Genomic DNA, 26034 nt, shown 5'->3' with positions numbered 1-26034 from the left:
TTGTTGTTTACTTGTTTGTTTATATCCATAATTAATTGATACCTGATTCCCTTACAAGAATTTTTGGCTAAAAAGTCACTGAATCGATTTCAAGTCACTGAATCGTTTCGGATCGTATCGTTCTAAATGAACCAATATCGTCCTTGAATCGTATCGATAACCACGAATCGCGATACGAATCGAATCGTTGTTAAAACGAATTGTTACACCCCTAGTAGGAATACAACCACTATACATGAAAAAAATCAAATAAATCCATGAGTATAAGGGTTTGTAACTCCATGTGTCTGCATCTTCCACAGCGCCGTATGCATGAGGGAAACAGGATATTCACTCATGTTCTCCTGTGGGCTTCAGAGTCACTGGGTTTGCCGAGCTCAACTTCTACACGCTCTGACCGAAGACTCCCGGCGGTCATACACATCAAATTGTTTGCAGGCTGGCAAGTTGGACAAAGACCACAGCTAGCTTGTGTTAGCTCACAGAAGAGGCAGCCAATCGCTGGACTCGATATAACACTGGCTTACTCACACCTGCATTACATTAAACTAATCGCCACAGATGTGGACGGGATTGGAATGGGCGAGATTTTCACAAATTCAGATGTATGATATGAATCACTTAGCCTAAATTCTGGTTTCCAAGGTGTTGCCATGCAGTGTTTTAATGTAATGCTAGGCAGTTACTGGCTCAAATCAAAAGCCAAATTGAATAAGTAATTAATAACGACAGCAGTTTTTCTTAATAAACCGCCTGTCTTAAACATCATAATGCCAAAAGTAAAACTGATTTCATGGTTCAGTAACAGAACTAAAAGGTCTTTCATGAGGAGGATACACATTTAGTCAAACTGTCAGAGAGCATGTGTACAGAGCAGAGCCCTCAGGACAAGACTTCAACATCTGCTCTGATCTGGCTCTCGTTACACGCTCAGCTCCTCTGGATGTTCAGTGTGTAATGGGAACAAGGCAGCACTTGTGTTGGGAGGAATACACTAGATTCTACAGTGTCTTCTGCAAAACTCCCAGCATGCTTTAGGACCAGTTAAACGTTGGCGTGCGAATATAGCATTGAACACTGAATGCGGAGCCTGGAGAAACACACAGAATCCAGCATGACTGCCTCCAAGAACTCGATGGATTCCTCTAAACAACTGAATTTTTAATATGTGATACACATTTAATGGCATTATTTCTTTCCAAAATGAAAATCCCAGGACATCAATGTTCTTGTATTGTTGACGTCAGGATTTTAAATCAGTAAAAGAAAAGCATTTTAACTTCATAAATTATACTCACTAGTAAGGTCTTTTCTGCATTATTCCCAATAAGCACACTTGAAATAGAAACAATTACATTCCCCTGAAAAATTATTTCAGTTCATTTCCAATGACTGATCAAAAAGCGAATTATCCAGTTATCCTTTCTATTACAAAACGAATCAGAATTATATGCACGTATATATAATATTAGGGATGCTAACGATTAATCGACGATTGATTAATTGTCGATAACAATTTAATGGATAAAACTTATAGACGGTCGATTAAGCAAGGTCATCATTAGTGTGTAGTTTTGAGGTGCGTGCACAAAACATATGATCTGATCTCATACACTGATGGGTCTGCGCAGCGCCACTTCAAATCCAACACACCTAATGTCTTCAAGCCATGCAATGGATTATTAGGTAGGCTAGTCATTTATTTCAAAACATAATTAACTAAGGGTCCAAAAAACCCTACAAACAAGTGATGTTACTGAACATAAGAACTACTTGTGTAAACGCCACAGTAAAAGTACATAGAAGAGATGGGTGATGATCTTGCAGTGCTGTTTCAGCGGTGCGCTCCTATCCTAGACCTGTCAATCTGAGCGATCAATCCCATTGGAAGACACACTGTTTTAGACCAATGGGATTGACCAATAGGATTGATCGCTCCCGTCCAATTGGTCAATGGGATTGGTCAATTGGTCACAAACGAAATGAGGCAGCAGCACTATTTCATACAAATACTTGGTATAGTTTGGTCTCTAACTGAAACAAATATGTTTGTTGTATTCTGCTAGTTGAAACCTTTTCAAGGATATATGACAGGTCTATCTTTACGATGCTTTTAAAGATATTTTTACAGATATTTTCATGTAAAGCAGCCATTTTTTTCATGCAATGAAAATGGAGCACTTCTAATATGGCAGCAAAAATGTAAAAGCACTTGTTAAGTGATGGTTATAGAGAACAAATGCCTCTTGAGAAGCACAATAGAGGAGTATTGGGCATCTACAAGGCTAAGAACAGAAAGTGAGGAGGATTGTATTTGGACATAAGCTCTTCAGTCATTCATTTAGTCCCACTTTCAGACCAATTTCTTTGAGTAACTTAATCCACGACAGCTGACCACACTGTTCAGTGAGTTTGGCCACAGCCACTGCACTACATTGAAGAGGTAGACACTCAAATAATGGCACAGAAGCCTCTGTGAACAGAAAACACTGAGGACTTAAATATATAGTAAAGTGTAATGTATTCCTGTGATCAAAGCTGAATTTTCAGCATCATTACTCCAGTCTTGTGTCACATGATCCTTCAGAAATCACTCTAATATGATGATTTGATGATTAAGAAACATTTCTGATTATTATCAATGTTGAAAACAGTTTTGAAAACACATTGACAACATTTAACAAACATTATTGCGCATTTAAAGCCTAAAAAACGTAAAATATTTACAAATCTTTTATATCGTAAAGAATTTTATAATTGCTTTTTAACCTTTTTATAGATAAATTGTAGATCCTTTAACCCTATACACCAACATAACCATTATAGGGTATAAAAAGAATATATAAAACCTAATGGACAGAAATTTTACTAAAAATAAATATAGCATTAAAAAGATATTCTGAGCAGCTAGCCCTTCGTATGTAAATACATTTCATTTTATTGCTGTCAATACTTGAATATTGTTTCATTGTGTATGAAAACGTAAGAAAATGTGGCAGAACCTCACATTACGTAAAAATACACACGTAATACGTGATGAGATCATGTTGGATAAAAACTAGTGTAAAACCAGACTAGATGGACTTTTTCAAAGGCAAAAATGAACTTTTCTGCGATTGGTAGATGACCCGTCTGAGGCCGAAACCAGATTTGATAAAAATCCACGTCACCCTCTCTTCAGTAGCGAGGAGCTCATAGATCTGCACAGTCAACTACTCCAAAATCCCACCATAATAAAGGGTTTTATTTAAGGAAATGTAAAAAGTGCATGAGCAGACAAAATAACTGGTAGTGGAAAAATGATGTAGGAATAAAAACATTGTGTGAGGTGTAGCGAGAAACTTGAAATGTGTTATTTTAGGAAGAAGGGGCACAGGGAGTGCAGAAAGTCAGGATGGTTGTGGGCTGCTGTATGAAAACGCACTCGGAAATGGAGAACAGCGAGAGCCAGGGACTCCCTTTGGGCCTGTGCTCTCTGAAAGACAAGCCCAATTTATCATGTGTGAAGTGCAGCTCTCCGTTAACACCCCGAACGATTAAACGAGCAGACATGAGATGTCCTGGGAAGCAGAAAAATAACAGAGTCTGGAAAAATCATTGAAGGATCCACGAACCTCTCGTGGCTGTTCCCCGGCAGAGAAAAACACACCTCAGACGTTACAGTTCCTCTAAGTGTCTTGGCCAGAACGATGCCGGTTAAGAGGGCCAAGACAAAAAACATCAATTTGCTCTGAACGTTGAGTTCTGTTGTAAGACTAAACAGGGTTTAGCGCTGACAGTCTCATCTGCCGTTTGACATAAACACTCACAATCCATAAGAAATGTTAAATAATCAAATCAAAGGGGCCGCAGCTGTTTAGTGCACGAGAATGATGGGAACTCATACACTGCCTGAAGTTCGGTACAAGATTGCATGTATTGTGAAAATAAAGCTTTTAATGTTGTTATATGTCTATGTGGTGTTTTTAATATGCTTTAAGACAAACCATGTGTAAATTCATAAGTCGACAGCATTGCTGAGTATTTTCTCCTTAAAACTGCAGTGAACCAAAGACAGTCTCAAAAACAGCTTTGAAATCGCTGGTGTTTCTGACGTCACAAACTACCTTGTAACCAATCAGATCAACGTGTGATCGTCAACCAGTGGATCTCTGAGCTGAGGGAGTGGAGGCGGGGCTCATTTGCATATTCATAGAACCGCGCATACTAAATGAGGCAAGGGTGTCTTGCCAAGTGAGGCAAAAAGTTATTTTAAGGCATGCCAAAAAAAATTAAAGGACAAAACGTTTAAATGTGTCGTTTTGGTGATCAAAGGTGAGTTTTAAGGGATAAAATGATTGACTACAGGGAGACTTTGAGACATTTGTGACTAATTTGTCCCCGTCAAACAGGTCATGGGTTTGATTCCCAGGGAATGCATGAACTGATAAAACATGTATCTTGAAGTTGCATTGGATAAAACTGTTTATCAATGCATAAATGTATGTAATGCACAAACGTACACTACAGAACCGAACTACAAGTGTGAATCCCCCAGATTTCATTAATCTGTGGTGTTCTGGACACAGGTGTGTACGGCACGCATTGAGTGCTAAAAGAGCTCAACCAGGTGAAACATGGGCACAGGAAATGAGGAGGGAGGAATAATGAGGCACTTTGGTTTCTGAGTCAGCCTGACTGTACACTAATGCTTTTACAGAGCGTCTCAGATGTATATCTGCACACACACAGGCCTGTAATTAGCGAGTCTGATGCAAACAGACTCAGACTCCACTTTTATTGCTGCCGTCCTATTCTCATGACTGATAACTACGAATGGGTTACTCGAGTGGGCAGACACATGAAGAGCTCGAAGCCTCTTCTTACCTTACTTGGAGAGGAGCTCTCTCAGTTTGATGTGGTTTGTCATCCCCGCTAGTACATCCACCCGTATCACACAGTCCTGATCAAATGAGAGCTTTCCACTTAAAGTAATCTTTCTTTTTACCAGCTGCTCCACTTTATCAAATCCTTGATAAGATCAAGGCATCAGAACATTCACAGAATCAGAAATATTACGGTGGTTTATCCATGAGAACCAATGGCATTTGGTGTCAAAGACATGAAATCTGACATGATGAATCTGAAGGGGCTTTCATTTCTTTTCTTCAGAAGAGCCACAAAACAAAAGTCAGATGGACTTTCTATGTTTTTTCTTCTTTGTGGAGCTTGACTGTACAAATTAAAATCCACTTTTGATGAGTGGAAACAACAGCTCAGACATTAAGGTTTTATTGAAGAATTATAATACTGTGTGATTAAAGGATGCCATTTTTCATTTTGAGTGAAATATCCCTTTAAACTTCTACCATGAGTCACTCCAGTTGGAGTGGGATAGAGCCTTGGCCAAACTCAAATACAGGCCCTTTCGCGAACCTGCATCAGCTGGTCTTTATTAATATAGTAGGCTAAACCCTCCAACTGAGCTCAAAGAGCGCGGTGTGAGGCGGCTCATGTGTGCAGAGTCAGACCAGGCAAAAACGATCCATTTCCAACTGCTGACCACCGATCTTTAGGTTTAAACTCTTCAGGAAATGATGGGAAGTTGTGTGCATTTGTGTGTTTGTCCTGATTTCAATCAGAGAGAAGGGAACTGTAAACATCATGACATTGAACACACAAGAGAGAAAGTGAGAGAGAGCTCATAACGTAAGCCATGAGTGATTGCACAGGCTGAGAAATGAAACGCAGATGTCATTGTGTACATGTTCAATAAATAGAGGCACATCTCGTTTCTCTGCCTGTGTTCCATTAAGGCACAAACTTTTGAGGCCATTTCATTGATAAAGTGACCAACATTCCTTAACTCTCTAGACGGTTCTCATTAGGGTTTCTTGTACTTCTAATGCTCATCCATAGGAAAGGGTTTTGAACTTTGACTCCTAACAATTTCTAACTACTTCTAATTTTGTTTATACCTCGTCCTGCACCATTTGTGCTACAGACAGGAATGATGCCTCAAATTGTACGACTGGTTTTCTTACATTTCTTATGCTCACCAAGATTGCATTTATTTGTAAAAAAAAAAAAAAAAAAAAAAAACAGTAAAACACGAATATTTTTAAATATTATTCCAATTTTCCAATCAGAGCAGAGTAGACCAATCACAACAGACTGGGTCATATGACCAATCAGAGCAGAGTAGACCAATCACAACAGACTGGGTCATCTGACCAATCAGATCAGAGTAGACCAATCACAACAGACTGGGTCATCTGACCAATCAGAGCAGAGTAGACCAATCACAACAGACTGGGTCATATGACCAATCAGAGCAGAGTAGACCAATCACAACAGACTGGGTCATCTGACCAATCAGAGCAGAGTAGACCAATCACAACAGACTGGGTCATCTGACCAATCAGAGCAGAGTAGACCAATCACAACAGACTGGGTCATCTGACCAATCAGAGCAGAGTAGACCAATCACAACAGACTGGGTCATCTGACCAATCAGAGCAGAGTAGACCAATCACAACAGACTGGGTCATCTGACCAATCAGAGCATAGTAGACCAATCACAGCAGACACAGAGTAGACCAATCACAACAGACTGGGTCATCTGACCAATCAGAGCATAGTAGACCAATCACAACAGACTGGGTCATCTGACCAATCAGAGCAGAGTAGAGTCTCAGAAAGGAGGGTTTGAGAGAACCAAATCACTTATCAAATCCTTTCAGAAACTGTGAGAAAAGAGCTGATGCTGCAATGTATATTATGAGAAAAATAAAGAGTTTTTTGATGTTGGATGCATGTAAACCTGTAGGAGACTCCAAAACCAGATAAAGAACCTTTAAAATAGCATAATAGAGGCTCCTTAAATTGGTGGCTGTAAAAATGTAAAAAATGTCCTCGGTGTAATGATTTCCTCTTAAAAGCCACAACTTATTGCATGTTCAGGGTGTGTGTGATTCATTTTTGAACATTATTTCAAATGAAAAAAAAAAGTTTGTCTTAATCTTTCATCAAAATGTAATAACTCGCTAACCTCTGAAATTACATGTAAATGTTGTATCTTACAACTCCACAGTCTCACTGCACCCCGAGAGCCTCCTTGACGACCAAAACCTCTAATGATTATTATTTCCAAAGTTCCTTCTTCTCAGAATATTGAAAACAAATATATCCCACGGCCCAAACATTAGGAAATTATGGCTTTTGTAAAAAAAAAATCTTGGTCTTTTCATATGAAACGCTGTTTTGGCATGTAGTTATTTGACATTATTAACAACAATTCTATTGAGACTGAACAAAAACGGCTAAAAAGAAAATGACAGTTAAAGGCTTTTTTTTGCCAGTTTCTAGACCGATCACATCAAAACAATGTGAGACTAAACTACACAGGTTTGGAACGAAGCCCATGTGTTTAACTTATGATAAAAAGAAAGCTAAAATGAGCCTAGAGTGCAAGAAGAAAATTTACATCCCAATCCAAGAGAGCGAGCCGATGCTAGACCGTTACATACTTGTGGAAGTATGCTGTATTAAACATGAGGCAATGTCCTGTGACTGTTTATGAGGCAAATTAAAAACAGATTTCAGAGCGTTTGCTCGAGTATCATTAGAGGACCAGCATCTCAGCAGCTCGACATGAAACAGCAATCCGCTGAAAATACACTTCCATCTTTATCAGAGCAGGAATTCATCAAAATCAAAGGCACAATATTACATCCAGACAACTACAGAGAAAAAACAGCAGAGTAAAGACTGAAACAATCACCGCACGTGAAACCACACACCCCTCCACGACTTACACATTAAACTGATTAAATCACTTGCATGAATCTGCAAAAACACATCTAACGTCTTGTATTAAGTGCCGGTAATGACAGTGGGAATGGTTACTTGGATTTAAATTATTTATAGCTAAATAGTTACTGACTTCACAATGTCTACCGATTTCATAGTATTGAAATGTTTCAAAGCTCTAAAACTAGGAACAAACTTTTTATCATTTTCAATTGTTTCATGTGACCGTCTATAAAAAAAAAATCTATACATTCTGTCATCATTTGCTCACAACGTCAATACACACCTGTATGACTATGAAACAATGTTGGTAATCAAACCATTTGGTGACCACTGACTTCCATTGTACGTATGGAAAAATTAATTATTGTATGTCCCTCAGAACAAAGACAGTCACAGGTTTGGAACGACATGAGGATGAGTGAATGATGACACAGTTTCTGTTGTTGGTGGGGGTTGGAAATATCCCTTTAAGAATGTGGAAATCTTCCATGCGTTTCTTTTTCTAGCTTCTAAAACCAGATAGGTCCTCTGCACAGACCCCATGGCCAGCTACAACTCCCTCCCACCAAACGCCAGCTCTACATTTGCCGATCTTCACGCAGGAGGAACTGGATGACATTTTCTGAATGATACCAATCAACACTTCTGACTTGTGACAGCCTGAATCATAAGCACACCATGTTGATTAATTTGGCCAGAGATGAACTGGTCCTGGTTTCTCCCAAGGTTTTCCCTCCATTTCTGTCACTGATGGAGTTTGGGTTCGTCACTGTCGCTTGTTTAGTTGAGGACACTTAATATTCAACAGTATTATTGATCTGACTGTTGTATGAGAACTGAACTGAGCTGTTTTCTGCAGAGCTGCTTTATAGATGAACTGAACCCATTTCATAATTGATGATCTTTACACAGTTATTGAACTGATCTGAATCAACACTGAACTGAACAATGACACTAATGTCTTTTTAGAGCTGCTTTACATCTGAATTACACTCCGTTTGAATCATTGAATTATTATTTTCCTGTTATCACTGTAAAGCTGCTTTGAAACAATCTGTATTGCATAAAGCGCTATATAAATAAAGGTGACTTGACTATTAAACTTTTTTACTTATTATGCTGATAACATAATTTGTATGTATGTCTGCATATATGTATATGTATGTATATGTATGTGTGTGTATGTATGTATATGTATGTGTGTGTATGTATGTATATGTATGTGTGTGTATGTATGTATATGTATGTGTGTGTATGTGTGTATGTGTGTGTGTGTGTGTGTGTGTGTGTGTGTGTGTGTGTGTGTGTGTGTGTGTGTGTGTGTGTGTGTGTGTGTGTGTGTGTGTGTGTATGTATGTATGTATGTATGTATGTATGTATGCGTCTCATTTATATTTATATTTATATATATATATACAGTGCTATGCATAAGTTTAGACACCCATACTAAAGTTGACTAAAAAGAGGAATAAAAAAATCATCTTTTGGAAATTGAACTTAATGCCTTAATTTAAAAAATTAGGAAAAATCCAACCTTTAAGGACACCAATTTTCTTTGTGAATGAATAATGTATCGGAAATAAATAAATGTTCTTCCTTAAAATACAGGGTGCATAAGTTTGGACACCCCTATGTATGGTGAAGGCTATGTGATGATGTGGGGCTATTTTAATTCCAAAGGCCAAGGGAACTTTATCAGGATGCATAGTATCCTGGATCCATGAAGTAACTGGCCTTTAAAAATAAAAATCTGCCTGCCTCTATGGGAATTTAACATAGGGGTGTCCAAACTTATGCACCCTGTATTTTAAGGAAGAACATTTATTTATTTACGATACATTATTCATTCACAAAGAAAATTGGTGTCCTTAAAGGTTGGATTTTTCCTCATTTTTTTAATTAAGGCATTAAGTTCAATTTCCAAAAGATGATTTTTTATTCCTCTTTTTAGTCAACTTTAGCATGGGTGTCTAAACTTATGCATAGCACTGTATGTATATATATATATATATATATATATATATATATATATATATATATATATATATATATATATATATATATATATATTAGGGGTGTAAGAAAAAATCGATACACTTGAGTATCGCGATATTTTATTTTGCAATACTGTATCGATTTTCAAAAACGCAATATCGATTTTTTTTTTTTTTTTTTACGTCCAAAAATATTCATGGTAAGACCGTAAGACAGTGGTTCACGTTTATGTTGTTTAAATCCCTACCACTAGATAGCTATGCTGAGACGCACCATAGTGTCCTCGCCAGGCTCGCCTATAACGGTGCGTGTCCACTGGACATTTTAGGATTGACAGCGGACCGGAGAAAGCATTGAGAGCGACCGAGAGCGTCAAAAAGTTGGGCAGTTCCTTTATACAAATATCAAGCGAAAAACGCAGTCGGCAGCCAATTGCTGTGAGGTTCGGGATGTGCTGTCTGTCTTGAGAGTTTAAACACATGCAAATTGTGCCGGAGTTTATGCTGGATTTAGTGCGTAAATCATTTTGTTTACAAATTAGACGTTGTGCAGTTGTTATATATGTTAAATATTTCATTTTGGATGTGTTTATTGTGATTATATTGGCTGGTTTTATAAAAGTTTATACAATTGAAAGGATATCTTTGCTTGGTGCATTTGGAAACAAAGCTTGTCTATTTCTAAATGTAATCGCGTGCATCGTTCACACCAAACACGAATAGAGCATCTGGCGCGAGTGATTTCAATGTTAAGTCAATGCAAAGACGCGTTTACGCGCGTCTGGAGGTCCTGCGGCACGAGGCGTTTAGCGCGGCGCGGTTCGCCTCATTCGCGCGTCCAGTTCTTTTAAAATCTTTTATCACATAAAACTTGATTTCAATATATGACACATTCATTTTGTTCACTTTCATCCACTTTCATTCATTTTCGTCCAGTTCACGTTGTTGTTTTGTATTGTGACAGGGGCTATGTACCTATTTTCTTTTATTATGGCCTACTTGAGCATATAAAAATTTGCTCACTAAGAACCTGTGAACCACAATCCCAAACTGGCAGTTTGATTTTCTGTGTACTGAATTGTTTATCTAAAGTAAACTTCTTTGACTTTTATGCACATCATGTCTTTTTTAAAATATTTTTAATATATTTTACTTTAAAAAAATCCCAATATATCGCCTTATGCACAGTATCGAAATATATTGCAATATATTGAATCGTGACCCATGTATCGTGATACGTATCGTATCGCCAGATTCTTGCCAATACACAGCCCTAATATATATATATATATATATATATATATATATATATATATATATATATATATATATATATATATATATATATATATATATATATATATATATATAAATATCTCCTGTCAGTGCTGAATATGAACAAACGTATTTTTGAATAAATTCCTTCCTGTGAGTGTGAAGCCGACAGAACATGCCTGCGGGTTATTAGTTTTTGGCTTATCTCATATGAAAGGCTCTGAGGATCAGTCACCTGGAGGAATGCAGTGAGCCGCGCTGAACACCTGCTGAAGCAGACGTGAACGAGTGTGTGTGTGTGTGTGTGTGTGTGTGTGTGTGTGTGTGTGTGTGTGTGATGGACACGCTGAGATCTACCGCTGGCTGACGGCCACCACACTCCTCAGCTCTCCAGCAGATCCATGATTCATGAAGGTGTACGGATTACAAACTTAAACCTTATCTGGACCTTTTTCTGTGGGAGAGCTAGAGGGAAGGACAGTTTATACATTTCTGATAGGATGCAAGATCTACAGGATTTACAAATGTCTTATTTAAATGCCATTCATAAAATGTAATGTTTTTGCACTATGAAACTGTCACACTGTGCGCTGAACACATTTCAGTTAGAAATATTCCATGTATGTTTGTTTATGCATTTACATAAGTCCTTGTTCTGTCCTTACACAACAATCAAAACATATTTGCTGTTTATTAACCAGCATATATTATACATTATATGTGCAGCAAGATTATGGTTAAAACGAGATGATACAGCAAAGTTATTCAGACCTCAAACTTTAAACTATGTATTTTGAACAAAATCTGGCCAAAACTAAAGAGTTTGGAGTTTGTTTTGGGGTTTGCAAGCACAAGCTTTCCAGAAAACTTTGCATCGGCTGTTAAATACATTCAAATGTTCATTACTTCATTCAGTCCAAAGTTAGACATGAGAAAAAAAACATGAATACACTGGAGTGCAGAAAAAGTACAAAAAAGTAGGGTATTTGTTGCCACAAATTTCATGATCCAATTGGATTTCGATTCAGATTTCGATCAGATTTGATATCGATATGGATTATTTTGGATATATATCAGATATATATCAGATACAGTACATGGCAAATTTTCTCAAAGAAAAAAATCTCTCTCAACTAATGCTGTAAACTATACATGGGAGTCAGTTGGTAGAACTACATTACTAAAATATTGAAGGTTAAAGTTAACCGATCTGTATACAAACAATTAAATTACACTGAAGGTAGTTTTTATAATAATAAAGTTATAATAGGCCTACTAACTTTAAAATGACATTATTTCTACTCCAACTCATTTTTTGAAAAATAAACATTTAAATGGTGGCTGTCAACTTGATTATTCAAACATGCGTTATATATTGAAGAACATTAAAATCATAATAAATATGTAATATGTTGCTTATATTTAGCAAAATGTTCCTCTCTAGAGTTTTTTGGTCATTGAATTAGGCTATGTTTTTTCTGAGGTAAATGTGACGTTACGTGACATTGTTTACAAGCTGATGTCTTTCCATGGTACTAATTTCGGTAAGTTGTACTGTCTCTGTTAACATATACCTTCTGATGTTCATTGAGATGATCGGTTCACGGGCGCTCCGGGGTTCTGCTTCTCTTGAACGGTCACGCCACATTAAAGAGGCATTTATTGTTTGAATTGTGTAATAAAATGGACAGACTTTGAAATCTGAGACTTGTTTCATATCAAACTGAAAACAGGATAGACTAATGGATTCTTGGGATTTAAGAATCGATATCGATATCGCAAAAATAAAAATCTATTAAAAATCGAGAAATCAATATTTTTTTACCCAGCCATACAAAAAATGACTTTGCCATGAGTTTATCATGGCTATTAAAGGTTTGCTACTGGTTGGGACTCAAAAACGTGCTACTTATACTACTAACCTACTTATACTTCATGATTGTAACTAATAAAGAGTCATACCAGCTAATGTTTCCATGGAGTTACGATACATTATGCTCTCTGAATGTTACAAAAATTTTTAATGTTTCAAACACATTTGTCTTGGTTATGCGAACGTTATATGGGATCAGTGCAAACATTATGAAAGTATTACAGCTGAATGTCCCACATGAACACTCTGAAACAAGTAGAAACATTTCAAAAATGTTAGATGAACGTCCAACTAAAATGTTTCAGAAAAAGCACCATGAATGATCTACAGATAATGTTTTAGTGAATGTTTTAGTATATAGTAGCCCCACAACAGAGATCTGAGGTAGCAGTAACAACAGCTTGATTTCAACATCTAGTTCACTGGATGTTTGTTCAATGTCATATCTTGAAAGTCATTTTTATTATACAGTCCTCCTTTTATCCACCCACAACCCTCCCTATGAGCACACAGCTTTCTGGTCCTCTGTGGGAAAAATTGCCACACACACACACACACACACAAACAAACAAACACACACACACACACACACACACAAGTACTGTTGATTAACATCTCACAAGGCACTAGATTAAAGGCATTTTGGTGCACATCAGCTAGAGGATCGGCCATTTCCTCGAGAGGTATTTATGAAGCGCACAGCTGGTTTTCACTCTGCTTCCCCCAGCAGGATTCACACCTAATGAAATATGTTTGTTCCCTTCAAATTTGGACTAAATAAAACACGCTGATGTTTTACAGGTACAGTTTTAACTCCTCAGACTAAAATGTCCGAAACACCAATAGTTGTTCCGGCCAAGACTCGCACAGTTACGGAGTAAAGTGGCTTAGAAATGTCTTTAAAAGTAATAATAATGATAATCAGCTGCCCTCGTTGAGGCCTTGATATACTCTCTGAGAAGTTCTTTAAACATTATGATTTCCGTGTCGAAAGAGGTGGAGCTCCAGAGCCGATCATCATGGAGCAACAGCAGTCTGAAGGAGTTTAACAGTTTTCCGAAAGGTTTGTGCTGGCGAGCCGCTTCAAACCACTGAAACGATCTCCAAAACACCCGGGTTTTGGCCAGCTTTTGTTTAAAATGACATCACACCCGTCGGTCCTTCAGTGGAATGATAGCGGTATCATGATTTTCCCGCAAGGGATTCAATTCTCCAGTAGATCTGAGCAAGTAATCCAGGCCTTTTCTCAAAAGCTTATAATATCTTTTATGGCAGAAAAGCATCCATTTCTCTAATGAAAAACACAGCTCAAGGCAGCCATTTGAATATGTATTTAAACATGAATAAGCACTTTGCTTTTTGTCAGATATTCTATTTATATCTGTCATGCAAAGTGGAAAAAGCGAACTCAGAAATCACCACAGCCGGAGACGCCGGCCAGTTTTCCACCAGAAGACAGCCACATTAATGCCCTTCTCCGAGGAGAGATCAGTGCTGAAGTACTCAAGTTTATTCCTGATCTAGTGCTGGGTGGCCTTCGGAAAAATGTCACCTTGTTGGTTTAATGTGGCGTTTGGACGAATCGGGGTCTTTAAGCTGCCAGTGGAAATCATAGGTTTGGGAGACGGGACAAATTCCACTGAGTCAAGACATCCAGCAACTGGCACCGGGAGAGAGTAACTCCAGAACATGTTTGGCACGCGGCACTGAAGCCGTTCATCACAGGACTGAACGCATGCCTGATGTAAAATCTGAGCAGATATATAGTCCACTGATGGCCACAAACGTTAAAGGAAAGGAATGTTTGAATAACTTAAACCTAGCTTTAAAAAAATTCCCATTACGAGGTACATGTTACGAGTGCCTATCCACTTTACTCTGGACACAGAAGGATGTCCTGGGAATGTGTGCGACACGTCCCATTTGTTATAGGGAAATAACTACAATAACAAAGTGAAGTAAAACTATTTGCGCTACAAAACAGTGCATTTATGATATTGATAATAAATTAAAATATGATAACAAATACTAGTTTGCAACAGACCAGCAACAAAACTGACTGTTTCAAGGTCAAGGAATTCACATTGATAATTGTTTTTATAACCTAAGAGACTGCTATATACTGCTAGCCTGGCTAACGTCAGACCAAGTCTCATTTGAGACTTGGTCTGGGAACCACGTGTTCATTTTCTCGTATTTGAGGCGTGGTTTACGAATGCCCAGAGCCGTTTATTGGGCGCTATGAATGTCTATCAAATGCGCCTGTATGTAGCTCATAGCCAATCGCTTCAATTATACCAGATGACGCATGTAGAGTGACAGAAATCCGACGAGGAAAAAGACGATGGGTCAAAGATTTATTTGTACACGATGGCGTTTAGCGAATATTACCGTTTGTGCAAGATAAACATGAGGGTAGAAGGTAACGTCGAGTCTGATATAAACAAACTGCTTCGGTGTCGTCATCGTCTTGCTGCTCCCTCCCCGTTCTGTGATTGGTTCCCTTTTTCAGGGGAAAATTTGGTCCATGGTGTCCAGACTGCCTAGCAGCGTGAATAAAATCGCGCTGCGAGCAAGGCAGTATGGGGAAACCCAGGCTAATATACTGCAGTAATCTATTATCATTGGAGCACTGACTTTACACTGTCACATTTCTTCCTATAAAATAAAATACGTCAGTTATTCCCCCTTGTGAACTTTCTAAAGCTTTCTAAAACAAGTGTCTAAATGCGACTACAGAGGTTGTCGGACATTAACTCTTAACGTTTTTGGTCATTTTCATAAAAATTTCGACATTTCATTCGGTGACGTTGGGCAGTTTTGATTTATATGCTGTTTATTGTTGATGATCGCGTTATTTTACACCTGCTTACATATGAGATCGCTCGTTTCTGCTTCTTCTTTGCATGTGTTTTGATCTGGAGATACTGCACTTGTTCAGGAGACGTGTGATAGCGCCCCCTACCGTATAAAAGTGAAAAATCTCGTCAATGGCAGCAATGGTAACTTTCACAGCCTCGCTCTTACAAACTATTCTAACTCAGAGTTTGAGGGAAATGTTTTTTAATAAAGCCTGAGAGAGTCGGGAGCTTAATGATGATGTTGAAGTCATATGATCATTGGTCACAGAGCTCATTTCCTGCAATAATCCAAAAGCGATCCAGAAATCGTGTTGGTTTTGTTGTTGAGGGAACCAGGGTGATGCTAACGGAAACACACCATCGCTGCAGCGCTCAATAGTGAATAATCTGAAGCAGCAAGATAAGGACATCAACAAACTGCTGATAGGCACACATTAAATAAGAATATGAGAAAGTAGCACTGAAAAAAAACAGCCTACATGATTTAATGTGGTTAAATAAGTATGAATCAATTGCGATTCTTTTAAAATTTCTTTCAGGCTAATTCTTAAAAAACACGTGCATTTAGTAGAGCAAGCAGTGAGTTTAATACAACAGAGGAAGGAGGAAGAATGGTGTAATAAGTTAAAGATTACACAGGAAAAGCCATTAACTTGTTTGAATGTCATTGACCTGAATGAACAGAGTTGTTTTCATGCTCTAAGAGGACCAATGACTCAGTCGTTACACTCTTAATCTACTAATGTATAAAACAACAATGCAAGAGAGATCGGTCACAGTGTTTATCATATCACTAAGCAGTTGCCCTAATACCCATGACCAGCGTAATACATTTTATGGTATCATTCAGCACAAAAAAAAAAAAAAATTTGTTGTTCTCTCATCATGTTTCAATACTCAATACAAAACAACTTTGCAATGCATGTCTACACATTCAATATCCTTCTATGCACTGACAAACACTTACGCAGAGCGACATCACACAACCAGCGACAGAGCCACACGATTAAATGTCCTACTCTTACCAAGCTGCAATTATTTGATCAACAGAACAGTAAAAACAGTAATACCTTGATATGTTACAAACAGCTGTTTTCTATGTGAATATAGTAAAGTGTAATGTATTCCTGTGATCAAAGCTGAATTTCCAGCATCATTACTCCAGTCTTCAGTGTCACACCCTTCAGAAATCACTCTGATATGATGATTTGATGATCAAGAAACATTTCTGGTGTTGAAAACAGTTGTGCTGCTTCATATTTCTGTGGAAACGGCGATACGTTCAATTTTCCAGGATACCATGATGAATAGAATGGTAAAAAATAACCTTTATTTGAAAGGAAAATTTTTTGTATCATTATCTCTTTCCTGCAACTTTGATTAATTCAATGCGTCCGACTCCTTGACGAACAGGAGTGTTAAACCTCACTAAGCCCAGACTTTGGGGTTACGACAGCATTGCCGTCACTCCGTCAGTCAGCGCTGCTGTTTTCCCAGCACTGAACTCAGTCCGCACGGATCGGCTCCCTGACGACGCGCCGCTGAGATCTCTTCTTCTTGTGGTCTTCAACAGTGCTGTTTTCTTCTAAACACCTCTCCTTCTTCTGGAGGACACTGCGGCCCACTGGGTTCAACTTCTGCTGCTGTGTTTTGATTAGAGATGCTTGGATTAGAGATGCGAGGGTTCAATAATGTTACAAAAACATATTTCCATTCCTCAAGCACGACCACCAACCGCAGAGCTCTTAACTGCTGTGAGGACTACGGCTTGGCAGGCGACGACATATTTCCTCTTTCTGATGTCTCTTTCTCTGGACAGCAGCAGAAGCTGGGGCTGATGCAGTGCTGAATCTACACCACTGAGTCTAGTGCGGGAGTGATGCTGGGAAAACAGCACTGCTGAAGACCACAAGAAGAAGAGATCTCAGCGGCGCGTCGTCAGGGAGCCGATCCGAGCGGACTGAGTTTAGTGCTGGAGTGATGCTGGGAAAACGTGACGGCAATGCTGTCGTAACCCCGAAGAGCTGTTGTGCTGTTCAAACGTCTGGACTTAGTGAGGTTTAACACTTCTGTTCGTCAAGGAGTTGAAGTTACAGGAAAGAGATAATGTTACAAAAGATTTCCCTTTCTTTTTTAACATTATATTCATGAATCTACACAGCAAACTCATTCAGTGCAGTTTAACACATTTGTTTTCATCATATTGCAATTGCCATAAAATGGATGAAACCCATGTTTAATACCAGTCTTGCTCTGTTTGTGCTAGTCAGCATTGGGGGTCGCTTATTGAAATATGTTAACCAACAAAGTGCAGGGTATAAATCTTAACCAAAGTATATCAGCCATTTCTCCCATGCATTTTATTTAGAAATTATTTATTTTGTAATATATGTTTAGTTTTTTCTTCATGTGTGCCTTTCTTTAATCAAATGAAGCAGCACAGCTGTTTTCAACATCGATAATAATAAGAAATGTTTCTTGATCAGCAAATCATCATCATATTAGAGTGATTTCTGAAGGATCATGTGACACTGAAGACTGGAGTAATGATGCTGAAAATTCAGCTTTGATCACAGGAATACATTACAGTTCACAATATATTCACAAAGAAAACAGCCAATTTAAATTATAATAATATTTCACAATATTACTGTTTTTGTTGTTGCATTTTTAATCAAATAAACACAGCCTTGGTGAGCTTGGTGTCTTAAAAATCTTACCAACCCCAAACTGTCCTCAATATCACTTTCTTAGGCTTTAGGTATAATACATTTCTAATAATATAGGCTATTATACTTCTGAAAGTCTAGTAAACAGCGCAGAACCAAAACTACTTGCTAAATATTACAGACAGGCATGTGGCTTTAATAAAGCCTTCAGCGGTTCTGCAGAATGATCGAGATGTCCAACATGAGCATTTCTTCACATGCTAATTGACGAGGCCTTTCCCATGGTTAAATCGGCTGTTTCCAAAAGAATTAAAGGATCAGCTGCCTTACTGCGTTTTTTTTATGACGGGCGCTTTGAAGATTTCCCTCTTGCCCTGGTCAACTCTGGATTAACAGACTGAACTCTGGGTAACTCTACAACCATGTCCGGCTCATTTCACAGCTCAACAGCAGCGCCGCCAACGGGGGTTTGACCGAGAGCCATAAAACACCACAATCAAACGTCTTTCTCTTTGTTTCAGAAATCAAGGCAAGCCTGCTTTCTCTGAGTCGGGCCGTTTTGATGGACTTAATGGGTTAGTTCACCCAAAAATGAAAATTATGTCATTAATGACCCACCCTCATGTCGTTCCAAGCCCGTAAGACCTCCGTTCATCTTCGTAACACAGTTTAAGATATTTTAGATTTAGTCCGAAGGCTTTCTGTCCCTCCATTGAAAATGTATGGACGGTATACTGTCCATGTACATCAAAGTAGTCCATGTGACATCAGTGGCTCAATCTTAAGTTTATAAAGCGACGAGAATACTTTTTGTGCTAAAACCCCCCAAAAATAACGACTTTATTCCACTATTCATTTCCTTCTCTCTGGGCCTCAAGTGAGTTCACATAGTGTTTTAGCGCAGCGCGTCTGTGTTGTACATCATACGCATCACACACATGACAAGCGTCGGCCAATAGTGAGCCTACGTGGTGACGTGCAACACAGACGCGCTGCGCTAAAACACTACGTGAACTCACTCGAGGCCCAGAGAGAAGGAAATGAATAGTAGGGGTGTGACGGTTAGTATATAACCGTGAGACCGACGGTTATAGTTGAACACCGTCATTACAACTCTATAACCGCCAAAACCGTGTTATTAAAATATTTTTTATCATAGAGAATGTTTAAATACTAATTAAAAACAATTGTTAACAGTCTGTGTTATTAATGGTCTACGTCGTTTCCAACTGTATTTGATTCTTTGCCAAGTACCCCCTGACCGACCGCCAATCATTTGAGATAGAAATAAAAGCTATGATATAGTGATGTGCCATCATTATGAGATTTATTAAACAAATGAAAAACATTTGCAATAATAAACATTAGCAATGAACATTTGCAATCGGGAGACATGGTTTTTACCACTTCATTAAGTTTAGCTTTGTAGAAAACCTTTCTTTAAAGCGAATTTCGTTTTGTACAAATTGTATCTTAATTTTAATAAATGTTTCATCAACCAATTGCATGTATTTAATAAATATAGGAGACAATATAATAACCGTGACATGGAGGCTCCGATGTGCCGCGTTCACTTGCATTGCATTGTGAACTAGAGCGCATCTCGTCGTAAATGAATGAAACTCAGCGTAGGCCTATGCCTCATACATTAGCATTAAATATCTTTGCTGCATCCTTTCTAGAACAGACAAGGGCTTTCTTGCGGCCCGCATCAGCAGAGCATTGCATCGTCCATAGGCCGCAAAACAATCAGCGGATGGCGGGCGGGTGCGGCTTTGAAATCTGGTCAAAAAACGTTGGTGCGGATGATGAGTTTTGTGATGCGGTTGCGGATGAAATAATACCCCATCCGCGTATCTCGTATATCGATAACAACATTGAACACTACACAAATATTAATTTCATTCAAACTAAGTTGTCCTATACCAGACGAACGTCGCAACCCCCCCCCCCCCCCCCCCTTACGGGCTTGGAACGGCATGAGGGTGAGTCATTAATGACATAATTTTCATTTTTGGGTGAACTAACCCATTAATGCCGATATTCTTCAGATGAACATCATCAAGGTATAGCAGGACGGTTCAGGTCATATTTCACCCCATAATCAAACAAAATAAAATATGTAGGGTCACTCCTGGTCAACTGATACACGACACCGTTTTCAACTAAAACCAGAAAACTTTTTATGAGTTGTGGCCGTTCATTTACACGACAACGGCGTTTTGGGGCCTGAAAATGCAAACTTTTGTAAACGAGTTTCAAAGTGCAACCTTTTGAAAGCGATGTAAACAAAAAACGTGAAAAAGTCATGCGCATGTGTATGAGGTGTTCAGTCTGCAGGCGCGCAGTGTTTGCCAGCGCCACCTACTGGCCTGGCATGTGTAATACAGCGCGTTTAGTCGTTTTCATGGATCCGTGACAACATTGTCGTCTGTACACGATAAAACACAAAAGAAAAACTATTTAGTACATTTGTCGTGTAAACATACCCTCAAAACAAAATACCTGTGAAAAGGTTAAGTCCAGGTTTTCTCTCTTTTTTCTAGTCCAAACTGTTAGAAAACAGCACAAAAAGTTTTTCAGTCTGTAAATTAAATTAAACATTAAGTTAATTAAACATTTTCAATGAGATCAGGGTGATGGCGTTGCATGATGGGGGTATTACCTGTGCACTTTACTTTTATCATGTACTCTTTGTTGATTTTGTTTGTCCCATCAATGTTTTAAAAGCCGAAGTGCGTCCAGACTTTGGAGTTAAACGTGGCAGGGGCATCTATTATTTTACTCACACTGCTGTTCGCGGTCCCGTTAAAAAACTCTTCTTATTAGGCTAGTGAACTTATGTTCACGTTTCCCTCATTCATGTGTTGAGCGCCCCCTCGAGGAGCCATGAAGAAGCGATGCTGGGAACAGAGACATATATTTACAGTGCCTTATTTTATTCATTAAAATATAGATTACGCCAGCGTATGGATTCTCGTATCGCACGAAAAAGGAGAGCGATATATCGCCCTCTCGATATTTTTTGCCACCCCTAGTGTGCGATATCATGATTTTTGACCGCGGGCGATTAAAATGTCTCCACGATCTGTTTTTGAAGAAACATGGTAGTATCGTGCAACAGCGCACATGCTATCATGTTCTGGCCCCTCCATCTCAACATACTGTACAACGAGACGTACATTCACGTCACATGTTAACGCAGAGGCAAATATACACAATATTTACATAAACACAGTGGGTTATGCTTTATGGTCTTAAAGTGACAGCAGCCTAATAAACCTAATAAACCTACCACCGCTTATCATTAATGCTGATCAAACAACAAAAGACAAAGAGAAAATCACTTAGCCTACTTCACTGATTAACTTTAGTAGCTTTAATAAGAATCAGATATATAATTTATGTTTTATTTTTACGTTTATGCAATTTCTTGTATGCTACAGTTACACCTACTGTGAAAAATAAATCACGGTTTATTCTATTTGTTTATTCTATTGTATTTGTAATGTGCATCTTTGTTCTTATTCTTAATAACAAATATAAATAATATATTTTAGCCCAACCCTTGGTCTAAATGGTCTGTCACTCTTTTGCCTTTAATATTTTGTTTAAAATAGGGAAGTTAGTTTGGCTATATTGCTCAGACACTTGCAAAATAGTAAAAACCAACATGAAAAAAATCGTGATTCATGATTTTCCTGAGAAAAAAAACAAAAACGTGATATGACATTTTTGCCATATCGCCCTTGGAGCCAAATTACATATTATTGAGAAAGATGGCAGCATCATTATTTTAATAAACAGAGATCGGTAGGTCTATTAGTACAAACAAAATGTAAAAACAGTAACAAAATAAATCAAATATGTCCTTCATCGCAATGCAATACTTTGAATAATAATAATCTTTCAAGGATTTTCTCCTCTCTTTATATTTTAGGAGGGATCCTGATGTTAGGAGGGGGCCTGAGGCATCAAACAGTGTGAAACCCCTGATGCGGAGTTCAGCCTTACGCCGGCCCCTTCTGTTTTTAATGATTAGCAGATTCACTCTGCATTAACATCCAAAGACTCAAAAGTGTAAACATGCAAATGGCTCAAAGGAGCAGGCATTAAGAGCTGAAAGCAACGTGACTATTTAAAATCACAAGCCCACTTCTTCTCAGTCTACACTGTTTGAAGCCGATTCAGAGTCTGTGGGTTCAGGGACTCTTATTAGCAAGTGAATCGATTACCATGTCAATGGGCTTGTTGAACATCTCCAACACCTTTTTGATGGTTGAAAGTGTGAGCCAGAAGAGGTGAACCTCCTGTGGACAGGCAGAGGTGCAGCTGAGAGCGAGCAGCGTGAAGCCGCAGGCCGGCGAGCGGCGACGGCCCGGCACAACAAACACACACGCATCTGAACACGCACAGGGGTTTATATCGTCACTTTAATGTAAACTGTATTGTTGCACAGATCTATAAAGTTTGATTTTTTTTTTTTTTTTTTTGCTTTTATTATAACTGCATGCATACATACAGTACACTCACGTAAAGCAATACTTTACAGCAAATCTCAACACAGAATAAGTTTTTGCATTCCACTGCACAGATTTTACTATATTTAGCTAAAATTTCCAAATATATTGAGACAAAAGTCTTGTTTATGATTTTCATTTAGAAGTTTTCAAGGCAATTAAATCAACAATGCATTAAAATTATGCTATTTTGGGGTATTATAAAAAGTGCCTCTGAATTCGGTAGCTTGTCAGGAAAACATGGTTTGGTTCAAATGGTCAATACTATATATTAAGCAGAGATCATGGATGCGTTTCCGTCCCGGAACAAAACTTTTTTTTTAACTGCGACTATTTGAGATATAAACTCGCACTCACAAAAAAAGGTATGTATTGTTAGATAAGGCCCAAGCACTTTTTAATGTTTTTATTCTGTAGCAAATGTGAGAAAAAACTGTTTTGTTAGATATAAAGTCGCAAGTGCACTGTAAACCCCAATTTTAGGTAATCAGTTTCATCAATTTCTTTAGTTTAAGAAATTTAAAGTTAAAGTAAGCAGAACTTTGTGCTCACACACTTTAATTGCTCTTAACTTGAAATATTTGAGTAAGCTAATTTATAATGATCATGTAATCTCAACTTATTTTTAGTAGTGAAAACTTGGCTAGCTTTAACTAGATAATTCAATAAACGCTACCTTGCTAATTGGTAACACAATGCTTAGCATAGCATAGCACTTTCTGAATGAGTACAGCAATATAAAATATTTAACATATCTGTTCTCAAACTAAGTTCATGCTCCACTCGTCACCATGACCCCCCACAACTACATCTCCCACCTAATATTAATCTTGTGCAAAAAAAAAAAAAAACATTATATAACAATTAATTTAATAATTTACTCTCCCTTTTGAGTGTCATGGCAAAGCATGCTGGGAAATAGAAATCCCAGCCTAGTTTCAGTTAAATTTAGGTTTGTCTAAATTAAAAGAAACAAGGTCATAAAACTCAAAACAATGAAACAATTCAGATTACTTAAAATGTGTCAGTTTTGTGAACTCAATAAAAAAAGAAAGTTCTAAATACTCATAAAAGTTAATTTGAACTCATTTGTTTAATTTGAGTTGGCTCTACTCAAACCAAATAATTATTTTAAGTGTTAGAGTTTACACTTTTTTATTCCGTGCCAGAAACAATCTTCCATAATATCGTCCTCAATACCGTCTAAAGAAAAACTGGTCTTTTCTGCTCAAGTATCAAGACCATCTTTGGACCTGGTGCTTTCAACTTCCCTGCGTCTCGTGTTTTTAAACACAGAACTGTGTGTTCTGTGTGAACGAGTGTGTTCAAGTGTGAGGTGAAAACTGTGGCCGTTCACTTGCAGTCTTCAACAAATAGTTTGTGGCAATAGTTGCCAGGCTGATGAAGAAGAATCAGTCACGTGTTGTTGACGCACACACACCTAATCAATGAGCCCAACACTTCCACTCGCCCGGCCCACAGGCTCAAGTGCTGGGACAAAGCCTCGGCGCGGGGTGATAAAGGGGTCCCATCCCCCCTAAACCTCCAGACAAATGGCCAAAAGAGCGCAAATTCAAAACAGGAAATTTCAACATCTGTCACACTCCTCCCTGCAGGGAGGGAAATGAATTAACACGTAATCACTCTCAAAATATGCATCTGATTACCTACAGCCAATTCCAGCACACAAACCCATGTAAATGCATTACATCTGCTTTAAAAGGGGAATAATAAAGTTCTTATTCGTTAAAACAGGCACAGTAAAGTACAGATCAAAGTGAAGCAAAGGTGCATTCAGTTACAGATGCTTAGATTAAATGCACTTAAAGGGATAGTTCAAACAAACATTTTAATTCTGTCATCATTTAGTCAACCCGAAACCTTCCCAAATGTCTTTATTCTGTTGAACACGAAAGAAGATATTTTGAAGAATATGGGTAAGCAAACAGATGTTGGCCCATTGACTTCCATAGTAGGCTAAGGGAAAAAATACTCAGAAGTCAATGAGGACCAGAAACTGCTTGGTTACCCATATTTCTCAAAATATCTGTGTTCAACAGAGCAAAGAAATTAAAAAAAACTTTTTTTTTTTGGAAGGTTTGGATCAACAAAAGGCTGAGTTGATGACATGATGACGGAATTTAAATTTTTTTGGGTGAACTATGCCTAATCTGTTTCCCTTACAGTATATTCAACGATTTTGCAGCAATATAAACACAATATTTAGGTGACAATATAATAAATCCTCATACATTTTCAGTAACAGGAACGAGTATTAAACTACACGACCAGCAAAAACATTTTCCACACTTGTATTAATTAACTTATGCACAGACATTGCTTGCAATAGAATGTAATTAATGCGAGCATACAAATAGAAATCACGTTTAGGAAAACTCAGATAGGGGAGAAAAAAAGTGATAATAAAAGTATGAATTCTAACCTGCATGTGTAAAAGTCGCGAGGAAGATGTATATCGCCAGCAGAGTTTGCGTTGTAATCCTCAGAGTGTACATCCTTACAGGGAGCATTCCTCTGGAGCAGCGGGATTCCGGGATAAAGCCTCTCTCTCTCCACAAGTGAGGATGAAAGTTGAGTTTGCGCGTGCGAACAAAGCGCGTTTCCCCGAGCGCTCAAGTGTGCAGTGAATGAAACTGTTTGTGACGGTTCGTTTGCAAAACAATAACGCGTTTCATCCCGCTCAGTCGAAAGGTGTTCGTCGAGCGCCGCGGATCCTGTTCAAGTGTCCCAAAAGTCTCCTAACACCACAGTGAGCGAGTAACTCCAACTCCTGGTGACGTAGGATGGATCCGTCCCAAGGGAAAGAAGCGAATTTACGAATCCCACTACGGCAACGGCTCAGCTCATGAATATTCATTAGCAAACGATACCCTCGATTGATTTTGCTGAATAGCGAACTTTGATTGGCTCTTGAATATTAACGAGGTCACGTGTCCCGACGCTCCACGAAGGTTTCCAGGGAACGGCAGCAGGAGTTTCTAGCCATAGTAGGATTAGTGATTTGGGAATGAGATTGGATGGAAGTTC

General features: G+C 38.3%; 1 protein-coding gene across 2 annotated transcripts in view; it reads right to left on the bottom strand.

Annotated features, from left to right (window-relative positions):
* ror2 (receptor tyrosine kinase-like orphan receptor 2) overlaps positions 1 to 25782 on the bottom strand; it is an 87878-nt gene extending 62096 nt beyond the window's left edge. The window contains exon 1 of one of the 2 annotated variants that reach the window (XM_079862181.1): positions 25430 to 25782. In XM_079862181.1, the coding sequence (XP_079718307.1) occupies positions 25430 to 25517 (88 nt within the window). In that variant the 5' untranslated portion in view covers positions 25518 to 25782. The remainder of the gene's footprint in view (positions 1 to 25429) is intronic. The other variant, XM_079862182.1, reaches the window with a different exon arrangement.
* Positions 25783 to 26034: the final 252 nt, after the last annotated feature.

Source organism: Squalius cephalus, assembly GCF_949319135.1.
Source record: "Squalius cephalus genome assembly, chromosome: 24".
Classification (NCBI taxonomy): domain Eukaryota; kingdom Metazoa; phylum Chordata; class Actinopteri; order Cypriniformes; family Leuciscidae; genus Squalius; species Squalius cephalus.
Note: the sequence above shows the minus strand (reverse complement) of the source record. Positions and strands in the feature narration are given on the sequence as shown.